Below are 14,267 nucleotides of genomic sequence, written 5' to 3'. Positions count from 1 at the left end.
GTCTATTATATCATATATATTTAAGAATGTGATATAGATCACTTTTTTTTTTCTCATTCATCCATCAATGGACGCTTAGGTTGCTTCCATATCTAGGCTATTGTAAATAATGTTTCGGTGAACAATGGGTGTAGATCTCTTTTCAATATAGTGGCTTCCTTTCCTTCAGATATATTCCTAGAAGTGGAATTGATGGATCACCTGGTAGTTTTATTTTATTTTTTTTAAGGAAACTCCATCTTGTTTTCCATAGTGGTTTAAATTCTTTAAAGGCAGCTACTGAGTCCAATGAGAATATCTGCTGCCTGCTGACATCTGGCTCATACATAAATGGAGACAGTAGAGTGTGGAAAAGCAAGAGGCTATGTACAGAGAGAATTACGAAATGAGTGAACTCCTATGAGGAAACAGTTGGTACCTCTGCAATACAGCAGCTTCCAGCCACATGAAGTAAACTCTGAAGACAAGGCCATGTCCTACACACCAGGAGTACCAGCTGCCATGGGGCTCACTGATGAGGACTGAAGAAGGCATCCCATTGAGAAAAGCATGTTCTAATGGTAGCCACTTCCCCCTAAGCAAATCTGGACACGGCAGGCAGTAAATATAAAACAGTCCCCCAGGGGCACCTGGGTGGCTCAGTCGTTAAGCGTCTGCCTTCGGCTCAGGTCATGATCCCGGGGTCCTGGGATCAAGCCCCGCATCGGGCTCCCTGCTTGGAGGGAAGCCTGCTTCTCCCTCTGCCACTCCCCCTGCTTGTGTTCCCTCTCTCGCTGTGTCTCTCTCTTCAAATAAATAAATAAAATCTTTAAAAAAAAAAAAAAAACAGTCCCCCAGATCTTTACTAATCCATAAGGCGGCATAATTGGGTAAATGATGGGGCCTTCCATGAATATAGGGACTAGAAAAGGAGGAGTTTTGGGGAGAAAGATAAATTCCATTTTAGACTTACTGAATTCACTTATGATAGGGGTCAGCAACTTTTTTCTGCAGAGGGCCAGATAGTAGATAATTCTAGCCTTTGCAGGCCACATATGGTCTCTGTCACATGTTTTTCTGTGTGTGTGTGTGTGTGTGTGTGTGTTTACAACTCTAAAATTGTAAAAAAAATTTTTTTTAAGGCATTCTTAACTTGAGGGCTATACAAAAATAGGCAGAGGAATGGATTTGGCCCTCAGGCTGTAGTTTGCTATCTCCTAACTTATGATTATCCCAGATGAAGATGGCCAGTAACCTATTGAAAGAATATCTTGAGTCTGAGCAAAAGATTCTCAGACAGACTGACAGAGAGGGAGACAGATGATAGACAGATAGATAATCAGATAGATAATCAGATAGATATTTATATAGATGGATGATAGATAATTAGATAGCAGAGCCACCCAGGCACCCCTGATTTTTAATTTTTTGAGGAAGCTTCATACTGTTTTTCATAATGGCTATACCAGCTTACGTTCCTGCTAGCAGTGTATAAATGAACCATGTAGTTCAGATCTTTAGATCAAGAGACTCTTTGCTCATAAGCCCCACAATTAAACAAGTGAGGTCTTTGAGGCAGACAGATCTGGACTTGCCTCCCTGGGCATGTTGGGTCTTCTCTTACTCTTACTTCTCTTACTCACCTGCAAATGGCCATCTCTCACATGGGGGTCAAATGGAGTAAATCAGTAAAGTCCTATAAAGCCCTGAGCAGAGCTTCGCCATCACTATTAGCTAATGGTCTGACTGCGGTCATAGTTTCCTAAAGCCACAGGGGTGCAGTGGTCACTTCGATTTCTAGTTCGCTGACTGCTACATGTTGGGTCCTCCCTCCAGTAAATTTTCCTCCACCTTGAACGTCCTCACATATGCTTCCTCCAAAACATTTTGTCCCAGTGAGTTCCCAATCAGAAAGATCAAAGCTCTCCTTGGCCACGTCTCCTTTCCCCCCAACAGGAAACCAGCATAGCTGAAAGTCACTTGCACTTGCCAGGATCTATTTCCATTCAGATGTGCAAGTACGGACAAAGGTACCCCTCGTCAGCAGCGCTGTGCTTCATGTCCTCAGGAATCTGCAGTCAGCAAGCTTCGCTGCCCCTTGCTCCAAAAGCCACTACTTAAGATGGGAGTTTTCAATGGAAAGGAATATGAGCTTTATTCTGTTGGCTGGCCACCTGGGGAGAAGCTGGTAGGTAGACTCTTGTCCAAAGGCCAACTCCAAGGTTTCTGCGTGGCCCAGAGATTTTTTTAAAGGGGTTTAGGGCAGTGAATTCATTAAGGGAGTGCGGTGGTCTGTAATATTTCTTGATTCCGTGCAGACTCGCTAGTGCCGGCTACGGATGTTATTGCGGTGCTCAGAAGTTGTGCAAGAGATCTGGTTCCTTGGTGCCCAGCAGGTGGTGCAGGAGAGTTTGGTGAGGTGCAGAAGTGCTCCGCTCCTTCTATCAAGAATGCATGATCTATGGATATGGGAAGAAAGATTTAGTTAATCAATCACGTGGGCTTAAAGACTACTAGGTTGGCCAGGGGGCCGAGGCGGCTTCCAGCTCAGGCAGACTTCTGAGCAGCAAATCAGCCTTCCAGGACACTGTAGGACAGCTGGGCAGCACTCAGCCTACGACCATGAGGTAAAAGGTTTTTTCTTGCATTGGTCTCTTGAAATTGTGTCTAGAAAAATCTCAAGACAAATTTTTCTTAAGTGCTAGATTTCGGCGCCGGCTTAAATATTTAATGTACCTTAAATCTAGATCATAATTGTTGCAGGCATTTTAAATTTTGCAGCACTTTTCAGATGCACACAGGCTCTCCCCAGTGGAATCTTTTAGAAATCCTAGCCAGGAAGTGGCCAGAGGCTGGAGCAGGGAAGAAAAGGCATAGGAGGCATTGGGAGAAGAGGGAGGGGCAAGTTTATTTCATTCTGTTGCAGGAAAATTTTCATCAGTTAAGGATGCCAACCCGGCAGAAATATTCTTACAAGCTTTTGTTTTCCTGTTTTTCATATGAAAGGAAAAGTCAGGAGCTTGGGGTTATTTAATTATAATTTTTAAGGGAAGCGTACTCTTTATAAGCTCAGCATTGGATGCCCTAATAAAGGATGGGCTGGATTTAACCAATTATTTTCCAAAGAACCGCAATGGGACATTAAACCAGAATTCACATCTCTGAGGTTGCCCAGAGCCTCCAGAGAAATTGGGCTCCATCAGTCCCAGTACCCACGCTTTCCTTTTCTGTTCTGTTTTTAATCTTCAGTGATCTTTTAAAAACAAACAAAATCCAACTAGAATCATGAAGGACTTTTTTCAGTATAAAGATACTATGAGCACGCTAAAGAACTTGGGGAAAATGCCAGCTAGTCTAAGGGGAAAAATTCAATCATCTCTTATATAACCCACCAGGAATTAACTATTTCAACATTTGAGAGAGATATATGTATGTGTGTGTATATATATATATATATATATATCCTTTATTAAGTAGATTTGGGGGGAAATCTTTTCAAAGTTGAGGGTATAGATTCCATACAGTTTCATCTTATCTTTTCACTTAACATTATATTGTGAGTGTTATCAGTAAAATTTTTCAACATCATGAGTATCAAGGGCTTCGATAATGCTGGAAAATATGGATGTATTATGATTTCTTCCTTCCTTCTTTCCCTTTGTTCTTTCTTCCCTCCCTCCTTCCCCCTTCCATTCCTCCTTCCTTCCTTCCCGATTCCTTACTTTATAATCAAATTTATGCATTCACACCATTTAAATAGTCAACATGATCTACAGGGTTAGAAAAACAGCATCCCCCAACCCCCACCATATTTCCCATTCCCCAGAGGCAACCAGTAATTCTTTTAGTGACTATTGTGCTATTTATAGCCATATACTTAAATAACATGATTATATTGGTAGTTCTTGATTTTTAAATTTTAGCCAATATCTATTTGTTTTCCACCATTGAACCCCCTCCCCAACACACCACACACACACACACACACACACACACCCCTCCTCTCCTACATCGTCCCCTCCCAATATCTCTTTGTGACTTTGGTTGGACCAATATTCAGTATTTGGATTATTACAACCACACAAACCCTACTCACAGCTGAGTCCTGTCTTGTTCTCCCATGACCTTTCTTTTCCCATATTTTGTTTCATTTTTTCTGAAGTTAAAGGAAACAAACAAACAAAAGTGGTTTTGTTTTTTGTTTCTTTTTTTTTAGGTTTCTAAGTACTTATCACCATCTCAGCCCCGAGCTCTATTCTAGTTGAACAAAACTCCTTTCCATATTTTCAAACCTGAGGCGAGCTGCCCTTGTCACATTTTGGTGGCAATCACTCACAGGACCTTTGACCTACTCCTGTCTACACTGGCTGCACTCCAGGTCGGTGGGGAAAGTACGGAGTTATTTCCTTCTCCCTCCCATCTTATGTAAGACCTTCTTTTGCGCTGCATCCTGTGTTTCCCAAATCCCATTTCTTCATTTACTACCTGGGTTTACTCCTAATTTTGAGGGGGGCATCTCCTCTCAGCTTCCTGAACAAGTGTCTGTAACGTAAATTTTTTGCTTACGTGTATGAAAAGGTCTCCGCACTTTCCTCACATTTAAATGATTATGTGGTGAAATTTAAAATTATTTTCCCACAGCTTTTGGAAGGCATTTCTCCATTGTCTTCTAGCTTTTCACGTCGTTGTCAAGATGTTCAACATTTGGATTCTTGTTGTGTTATATACACCCTTTTCCCCCTGGAACTGTAGAATTCTCTCTGTCACCACTATTCTAAAAGCTTACCATCAAGTACTTGGTAAAGGGTTAGTTTTTTATTATTATTATTTAATAAGGTCTTATTCTTCAAAATGTGCCTTTGGTAGGATGTGTTCGAGCATCTTCACCAGTACCTGGGACACCCCCACCCTCGGTGTTTCTGGTGTAAATGACTTCAGCTCTGTGCTTTGAGACCAGTTTAATATAGCAGCTCCTGGAGGGCTGCCCTGGCCAGGGAGTCCTGAGTCTCTCAGAAACAACCATTGGGGGTCTAAGCTTATAGTTGGGAACTTTGCACAGATTTGTCATATGTCACTTTGTCAAATGACACTGGGTTATTGAGCTTGTTCTGAGCTTCGCCTTTGGACCACTTGTTTCTGGCCTTGCCCCCAGATCTGTGCCCTGGATCTTTGTCTTTCTTAGCCAACTTCCCGGCATCTCTCTTCTTCTTGTCCTTGGGCGGCATCGAAAAGCTCAGGGAGTTAATGCTCCCCCTGCAGCCTCGCTAAGATGTCCGACAAAAGAGGCTAAAGTTTATTTTTACCATGTGGAAATTTACAGCCTTCCATTCAGGGAAACTTTATTGCATTCTTCTAGAATGTTCTTTCTTCCTTTCATTTCCCTTGTTCCATCTAGAACTCAAAATTTTCAGATGTTGCTCCTCCAAGGCTGTCCCTCTAATTTTCCTGTGTTATATATCGTATTTGTCTTCTTTTTATCTAGTTGCTGTACTATTTAAAAAAAAATTTTTTTTTTACCATTTTTCCTTTCAATCTTAATCTTCTGAGTTTTTCACTTAATTTAATTGTTTTAATTTCCAAGACTTCTTCCATGTTCTTTAAATGTTTGGGGCTTTTTTTTAAAAAAAAAAAAAGCATTTGCTTTTATTCCATGGATGCAGCATCTTCTCTCGTATCTCAATTTATCGATGACCCTTTATTTGTTCTTATTCTTGTTGTTTTAAGTCTTCTGCTCCCTTCAGGACAATTTTACCATGTGCTTGTTTGGGCCACTGTCCTCCAGGTGAGAGGCCTTTCCTAAAACATCTGGGGATCCTCTGACGCCCGTTCATGATTGAGAGAGAAACACTAAAAAGCCAACAGGAAGCCTGGAGCACCTGCGAGGTGACCTCACTGCCCCATTTGACGAGGGACCCCTGATGTCTGTGTCCTGGACTTCCTCGACTTCCTCTGTAACAGGCTACTCATCCCTTGCCTGGAAGAAATAAGCCTGGCTGCCGCATTTTTAGAGCTGACTCGGGAAGATGTGGTCTCAAAACTCCACATGCAAACACTTATTTAACTCTCTCATTTGCCATATAGTACCCGAGGCATCCAGCTGTGCCTATAACTGTAGTCCAGGACCGTCTATTTTATCCTCTGTACAGAATACACTACAACCTTCTGCTACTTTAGGGGATGGGTGTTGCAAGGACCAGAGGCAGAGTTTATGGGATCAGTCTTCCTGTTGAAACAGAGCCGGACTAGACTCGGGTCCCCTCAATCCTGATCGGAACCCCAGTGTTCCCGGACAGCTGAAACCATGCCCCCGAGTAGCACACCTTGCAGGAACGCAGGGGGCAGGAAGCTTACCAAAGGGGGGGCTCCACCAGGAAGACTGGTAAAGACAGAACCAAACCAGTCTGCTCCGAGGTGGACCCCAGTGCTGAACCTTGACAAACTTTCTCCCTCTTTATACTAAAAATCATGTCCATGGGTGGGGATTTAACATGCTAATGAGACATTTCGGTGTAGGTTCTGTCCACTGCACCTGCATGCCCAACTTCCTGTCTCCCTTCCCCACCTATATGCTTAGATATCACTCCTTTCCTGCCTCAGTCTCTTTAAAATCTTTCCCTGGCCTTTGTTCTGGGAGCCAGCATGGAGGATCCTTTCCTTTGTGCTGTTTGCCTTATGCTTGGGCATAAGCCCCAATAAAAGTCTTGCCTGGAGCTTCCTGTTTGGCCTCTGGTCGTTTTCTATTGCTGGAGAGCCCAGGGACCCCAGTTCATCCCTACACACACATACACACACACACACACACACGCACATGCACTTCTGCAGCACTTTGTGCTGCTAACTCCTGAGCCTTTGGGGAATTCTGCAGTATCAATGGGTTGTTTCTTAGGTTCCCCCACTGGTGGCAGAGTTAGCTTTCCCATGTTTCCATGTTTGGTAAAACCAATCCCCACTTGTCTAGCTGTGTCAGGGTTTCTGAGATTCTGCCGTCTTTGTGTTCTCTTTCCTTTATGGTTAGAAGCCTTCACAGACCATGTCATCTTGGTAGGATTTGAGGAGGGAGCTAAAACAGTCTCATGTGATCGATCGATGGATAGTCTCATGATACCTTTAAATATTTATTTTCCACCATCACCTAAAGTTTTAAGCAGTTGTAACTGATCCTGCGATGAACATCCCTTGTTCACAAACTTGTGTGGCAGTCAGGGTGCAGCCAGAGAAGCTGAGGCAGCAGGAGATATACAAGAAGAGACATGATGCAAGGAATCAGCCTATGTGATGATGAGGGCTGGCTGGTCAAGTCCAACTCCACAGGGCAAACCATCACAAGGAAGGCAGACCAGGACTGCAGGGCATGGGTGTCAGTAGCTGTCCACTGGCAGAATTTCTTCATCAGGGAGCCTCAGCACTATCCTCGAGCCTTTCGACTGATTAAACCAGGCCCACCCAGGTAAAATAAAATAAATAAAATAATCTTTCTTACTTAAAATTAAATGCTTGTGGACTTTATTTTTTTTAAGATTTTATTTATTTATTTGACAGAGAGAGAGACAGCGAGAGAGGGAACACAAGCAAGGGGAGCGGGAGAGGGAGAAGCAGGTTTCCTGCCGAGCAGGGAGCCCGATGTGGGGCTCGATCCCAGGACCCTGGGATCATGACCTGAGCCGAAGGCAGACGCCCAACCGACTGAGCCACCCAGGCGCCCCGCTTGTGGACTTTAATCACGTCTACAGAATACCTTCACAGCAACATTTAGGTTCATGTTTGATCTAGTAACTGGGCACGATAGCCTAGCCAACGTGACACATGCATAGGCCATCACAGCCTTTGACTGAATGTCTGGTTTTCTATACATTCTTAATATTCAAAATTTTATGTCAAGAGCTCCTTGTATGTTTTGCCACAATTCCCTGCACGTTTTATGTCAAAGTATGTTCTGAACCCTCATATATAAGTAAAAGTGCCCAGCTGTGATTCTTAAAAATCTTTTTGTGTAACTGAAGCTTTAAATGCCATTGAAATACCATTGATTTAATTTGCATTTCTTTGATTAGTGACCATTTTTTTATATGTGTGTTGGTAAATTTTGAACTACCTGCTCATATTAGTATCTACTGAAATACGAATACTAAAAGCACGTTTTAGGTATTAAACAGAATACCTCTTGTCATGCTTATAATCTGTTTTCTAGTTTGTCCTTTGATTTTTGTGAATGGCATTTGCATGTGGGCTCTTTGTGTCCTGTTTCTCATCTGCTCCAGATGTTTCTCTGTCTCTGTAAGGAACCTGACTACTGTCTTTGTGACCACTGAGCAAATCAAACGGGTGGTGGACCGCAGCATCGGGTGGCACCCACCCGGGGAGAGAGTGGAGAGTATTTGAGTTGTTCTAGTTCGTGAATCTGCCCGAAGAGCCAGCTTGCAAAGGCAGAGATAGTGACACAGGTGGGGCTATACTCGTTGGCCCAATGTCAGATGGACCAAAAGCCTGCCCCGAGCCAACCTGAAGAAACTAACACTCTGTGCACACTCCATCCCTTGGAAAGGACCCCCGAGGGATATCTATTCACCCCCAGCCCCAAACGATCCCCCTCTCATCTCTTGGTGTCCTCAGCCCAGCATTTCCTCTTAGTTTCCCTGACTATTTTGGTGGATCAGAAGTCCAGGCTCACACCCTGGTTTCCATGCTTGAGAGAGGAAACAAAAAACCAACCTCACTAAATATTATTACTCAACTACTGCACCATTCTCTGATAATTTCTACAGAAAAATTTCCTTGCTTTGCAGTTGGAGCTCCAGGACCTCTGTGCCCATCCTTCTCTAAGACAGGTGGAACTGGGGTGTCCCTGGGTAATAAATTTCCTCCACTCCCCCTTCCTTCTGGGCCATCCCATCGACTTCCATCCATTTGGGGGGCTTTTACAAAATACCACAGACTGGTAGCTTATAATAAACAACAGAAATTCCTTTCTCACAATTCCAGATCAGAGTGCCAGCACTGTTTGGGCCTTCTTCTCAGAAATGGTCAGGTGGCCATGCCCTAAACCTGTTGCTTTGTCCATCTGCTCACTCACATCCCCAAATGTCTTCTCTTCTTCCCCTACAGTGAAATCACCAAACATTCCCTGGAAAATATCTTACTGCAACTGAAATGCCATTTCACCTGGAACTTATATGATGAAGAAAGTTCCTTAGATGATCTGGAGAACAGAGTGCATGACCAGGCACGGTTGCTAAACAAAGAATTCAAAGCAATCATGTACAATCTGTTTGCCTATGTTAAATACCTCCGAGGCCAGAACAAGGTGGCTCTGGAATATTTACAGCAAGCAGAAGAGTTTATCCTGCATGGACAGGCCCGCCAAGGCAAAATCCGAAGTCTGGTCACCTGGGGAAACTACGCCTGGGTCTATTATCACATGGGCAGGCTTCCAGAAGCACAGGCTTACGTTGATAAGGTAGGACATCTTTGCAAGAAGTTTGCAAGCTCCTACAGAATTGAATGCCTCGAGATTGACTGTGAAAAGGGATGGGCACTTTTAAAATGGGGAGAAAAGTATTATGAACGGGCTAAGGAGTGTTTTGAGAAGGCTTTGCAAAAGAAACCCACCAATCCAGAATTATCCCTGGGACTGGCCATCACACTCTACCGTCTGGGTGACAAAGCACCAACAGAGAACACCATTTGCCTGCTGAGGCAGGCCATCCGACTGAATCCTGACAACCAGTATATTCACGTTCTCCTGGCTCTGACTCTCCAAAAGACCCAGAAACAAGCTGAAGGAGATAAGCTAGTCAAAGAGGCCTTGAAGAAAACGCCGTGCCCAACAGACGTCCTCTGCAGCGTGGCCAAATATTACCGAAATAAAGGTACTCTGGACACGGCTATCGAATTACTTAAAAAGGCTTTAGAATCGGTACCGAACAACGTCTATCAACATCTGCAGATCGGATGCTGCTACAGAGCAAAAATCCAGCAAATACAGAGGTCAAGGAGGTACGCCACGAAGGAGAATGAAGAAGAGCTGCAGGAGATGACGAGACACGCGGTGGATCACTTTAAGAGAGTTGTCGAGTTGAAAATTAACCTTCCCCGCGCCTGCTCAGACCTTGCCTGCCTCTATGCCATCATGGGCCAGTATGATAAGGCGGGGTATTACTTCCAGAAAGAATTCAGTAAGGATCTGCCTCCAGCAGAGAGACAAGTCCTCCACCTGCGCTATGGAAACTTCCAGCAGTACCAGCAGCTGCGTGACGACACTGCCATCTGTCACTACCTGCAGGGCTTGAACATCAATGGGACAGTGACCGAGAAGGAAAAGCTGATCGTCAACCTAAGAAAACTTGCCCACAAGCGACTCTCTGAAAACGCCTTCGATGCTGTGGGTTGGCAACTCTCCAGGTTCATTCGCGAGCTGAATAGAAAGGGGCACCCGTGGGACAGTCCACCCCCAGAGGCCACCCTGCAGGCAGAGAAGGGCAGTGAGGAAATGACGGAGGGTGCGGGTGGGGCGGAAGGCCCTAGAGAGAGCCTGTAACCAGTCCTCAGGGCTTCCGAGAGAGAAGAGCCAGAGCGAGAATGAGAGAGAGGGGTAGGAGGCCTGGCGAGGTGGTCACAAAGGGGAGGGAAATGGGGACACAGAGAGACAGAGAAGCCGCAACTTGCAGGAGGTGGGCCAGATGGCTGGGCTTTTCATTTTGCTGTCTCTTTTTCCGGGTTCCCAAAATTCTCTCAGCCAGACCTGGAAATGCAGAATGACTTTTCCTCTGTCCTATAAATATTTTGAGCAAAAGTTCCTTTGAGGGCAAGCACTTGCTTTGGGACCATGGGACTCTGCTTTAGTCTCAGTTTGCACCCCCCAGCTCTCGCCCAGCGCCTTGCACTCAGCCTGGCATACAGTAGGCACTCAACACCGCTGACAGAACAAGAGAACACAACATCACTGAGGCCTGGTCCTCTTTCCGTGCTCCTTCTGCTCCCAAATGAATTCCATACAAACCAAAGATTTAAATGTTTAAAAAATAGAAATCACAAAATTTCTACAGGAATTCTTGAGAGGATTTTTTTAAATCACAGGGTCTGGAAGTTGTAAGTATGAAACAAAACACGAAAGGGCAAAAGTATTAAGAAATTCAACCACATTAAAACACGCTTCATAGAGGAGGGACCTCCGGAAACTTGAAAGATCAATGACAGACTTAAAAATACTGTTTCAATACGTTACCGGGTAAAGGATTAACTTCCTTAATGATGAAACAGTTCCTTTGGACAAATGGGCAAAGGTCAGGAAATTAAAATGGCTTAAACACATGAAATGATTGTTAATGTTGCTCTTATTAAGAGCAAAGCAAACCAACACTATTAAGAGAGGTCATCTCAGGTCAACCAAAGAAACACCTTTCAGAAAAGGGTACTAACAAGGATGTGGGTAAACAACCTCCATCATGCATCGCCATTGAGATTATAAATCATGTAGATGGACGGCATTTGTTGATGGCAGTTGAGCATTCGTGAATCTTCGCCCCAGCAATTCCACTCATTAATCTATCCTGTATTTGCATATGCATGCAAAGACCTGTATAATGATACTCATGAAGCTTTGTTTATAATAACAAAGGAGTGACAACAACTCAAAGGTCCATCACTAGAGGACTCATTAATTCAATTTTCATATTTCATACACAGAACAGCATGCAGCTATTGTAAAAACTAGTAAGGCAGTTCTAAATGTAAAAATATAGAACACTATCTCTGAGATATATTAAAAAATAAAGAATAAAAGTGCAGAAGAGTGTATACAGCGTGCTAACATTGTTCAAAGGAAGGAAGGGTAGGAGGAGGGAAAAAAAGCATATCACATTATGCATAGACTATTTGGAAAAGGATATATTTCCTCTAGGGTAGCCTCCAGAGAGGGAATGGGCTGTCTGGGAGTCTGTATGGGAGGAACACATATATTTCAACTGCATAGATTTTTAAATTTTGAATTTGATACCCAGAGCATATATCACATTGTCAAAAAAAGTATGCAACAAAACAAATTCAAAACAAAAGATGGTCACGCCAGAGTGCTGTGACCACCCCACTGGTGTCTATTCGGCAACTGGTTCCTGCTGGGTCCAAGCCACACTCATCAATGTCTGAAGATCTCTGTACCTAATCGACGCGTCTCTGGATTCCTGGTCTTCCTCCATGCCTTCATCTTTACTCCCACCACCCACCCACTCACCCCACCACTAACATGTACAACGTGTCCTCTACTCTCTTCGCTGATCCATAATGGTGTCCATCGCAACTGATCCTTGAAACTGTAACCATGTCCTGGACCTTTGCTCTGACTGCTCTCCTCCAACTATCCCACTCTGCTGTCTCTTTCGCCATCCGTGTTCAGGAATTTACTTTTTGTGCAACAAACTTTTCTCGAGCTCCTGAAAGCTGTCAAGGAATGTGATGAATGAGAATGTACCAAGATGAAGGTCACAACTCTTTAAGTTCGTGCTGCAATATTGTGCTTCTGTCGACAGCACACACCCTGTAGCTGTCTCATTTCCCGAGAAAAAGGGAAGATCTTCATCCACCCCGTGTGCTGCCAGGGTTGCAGGGCTCCCCGCGCTGCCCCCTGCTCTCCGTCATTAGATGGATGAAAGTTTAACCTTGCCCTCAGATCACAAACTCCAGAAAGTTCACAGTGACACTTCCCTTACCTGACACCGAGGGGCAATCTTAACCAGTGTTGCTTGGCCTTGCATGTTATGGGGATCTCTGCCTGTAGCCCTTTAGTAACTGCAAGAGGAACCCAAAGGAACATGCCAAGCCTGGTTGGAAACTCAAGTAGCCACGGCTTTGCTTCCAGAGAGCTGGTGGAGCAGCCGGTGAGAGAGGTGGAAAAGCTCCTGCTGCTAAGTTCAAAGAAAACCAGAAGTCAGTACACGTGCAGAGACGCATTTCCACACATTTCCTCTGCTGTCCCTCGTACCTTTATGTGGCCTTTTTCATCTCTCTTTTATCTATGAATGCTTCTGTGATAATCAACTTTTAAAACTCTTTATTCTCAGAATCAGACACTGACAAATATTTGAGGCATACTTTGAAGGCACGGCTTCATTGAATAAATGCTCTCCATCGAGGGATACCATCAACAAAGGTTCCATGTGCGCACAGGAGTCTCTGGGGCCCAGCAGGTGAACACAGAACCCCAGCCCGTGGCAGAGGACGTGGGAACACGAGAGTTAATGTCACAAAGAGCGTCCCAGGGGGTGGAGCTGGGGATATGGAGAATGATGGCAAAGTTCTCATCAGAGAGCAGAATCTAGGTCTAAGAAAGAATCTTCCAAATGCCTATCCAGCAGACATTCACCATTGCTACTGACTTGTGACCTCCGAGCTTCCTCCATGTTCCCTTTCTTCAACTGGGATGTTTCCTATGGTTCTTGCGCCCCAACAGAACACATAGGAGTTACCTAATCTTATCTAGTCTTTTAGGTGTTTTTCTCACCAGACCACAGGAAGCCACACCCTGTCCATTGAGGGGAACCGTGCATCACCAAGAGTTCCCTGAGCATAGCTGGGCACAATGGTTGCCTTGACTCTGGGTTGACTCTCTTGGGAAAGGCCTGAGTATGTTCTGTGTTTAAGAAGAAGGGCACATAGTGGGTAGTTAGGGTGTGAATAGTATTGAACTAGCCACCAACTCAGCTAGGTAGATAAAGCTTACATCAAACATTCTCTACAGAGACAGAGAACAAAAAAGAAGGCCATTTTTTTCTGTGAATCTCAAGAAAAACCTGTACAGTTTTATTTTATGGAATTAAAAGAATTTTTACTTACGGTCAAAATATAATGTGGTTCTCACACTTTATAGCATGCATTAGGATTGTTTGGAAAGTTTACTAACAAAGAGATTCCTTGACCCCACTCCTAGAATTTCTGATGCATTTTATTGAGGATGGAGCCTGAGAATTTGCATTTGTGACAGGTTCCCAGGTGAAACTAAAATTTCCTGGGGTTGATGGCAACGTGGGACTAGTGCATTATACCACTTTGTAGTGGATGTAGCCACGCAATGAGGAAATGCCTTTCCTCATTCTGAGAACAGCAAACAAGGATTCTCCCTTAGTCTAGGCTGAGACAGGGACAGCCTCAGGCCTACATTCTGGGACAAAGACACATAAAGAGTTGTAACAGCCTGACTAATCAGAACTCTCGCTGAGTAAGTTTCATTTTTCTTATCATAGACATATTACCAGAAGAGAGTTGGTTTTCTTTTCCAGTTTCTATTTTGCATTCCCGTT

The 14,267-nt window shown here is 44.1% G+C and overlaps 1 protein-coding gene and 1 pseudogene across 1 annotated transcript; one reads left to right on the top strand and one right to left on the bottom strand.

Annotated features, from left to right (window-relative positions):
• The first annotated feature begins 2,000 nt into the window (after nucleotides 1–2,000).
• Nucleotides 2,001–13,836, top strand: LOC118527514 (interferon-induced protein with tetratricopeptide repeats 2-like). The gene is made up of 3 exons (XM_036079371.2): nucleotides 2,001–2,167; nucleotides 2,298–2,606; nucleotides 9,082–13,836. The coding sequence occupies exons 2-3, from the start codon at nucleotides 2,602–2,604 to the stop codon at nucleotides 10,511–10,513; spliced, it is 1,437 nt and encodes a 478-aa protein (XP_035935264.2). The 5' UTR covers nucleotides 2,001–2,167; nucleotides 2,298–2,601; the 3' UTR covers nucleotides 10,514–13,836.
• LOC118527524 (small ribosomal subunit protein eS25 pseudogene) lies at nucleotides 4,826–5,204 on the bottom strand (annotated as a pseudogene).
• Nucleotides 13,837–14,267: the final 431 nt, after the last annotated feature.

Source organism: Halichoerus grypus, chromosome 7 (genome assembly GCF_964656455.1).
Source record: "Halichoerus grypus chromosome 7, mHalGry1.hap1.1, whole genome shotgun sequence".
Taxonomy (NCBI): Eukaryota; Metazoa; Chordata; class Mammalia; order Carnivora; family Phocidae; genus Halichoerus; species Halichoerus grypus.
This window is presented reverse-complemented; position numbering and strand designations above follow the sequence as displayed.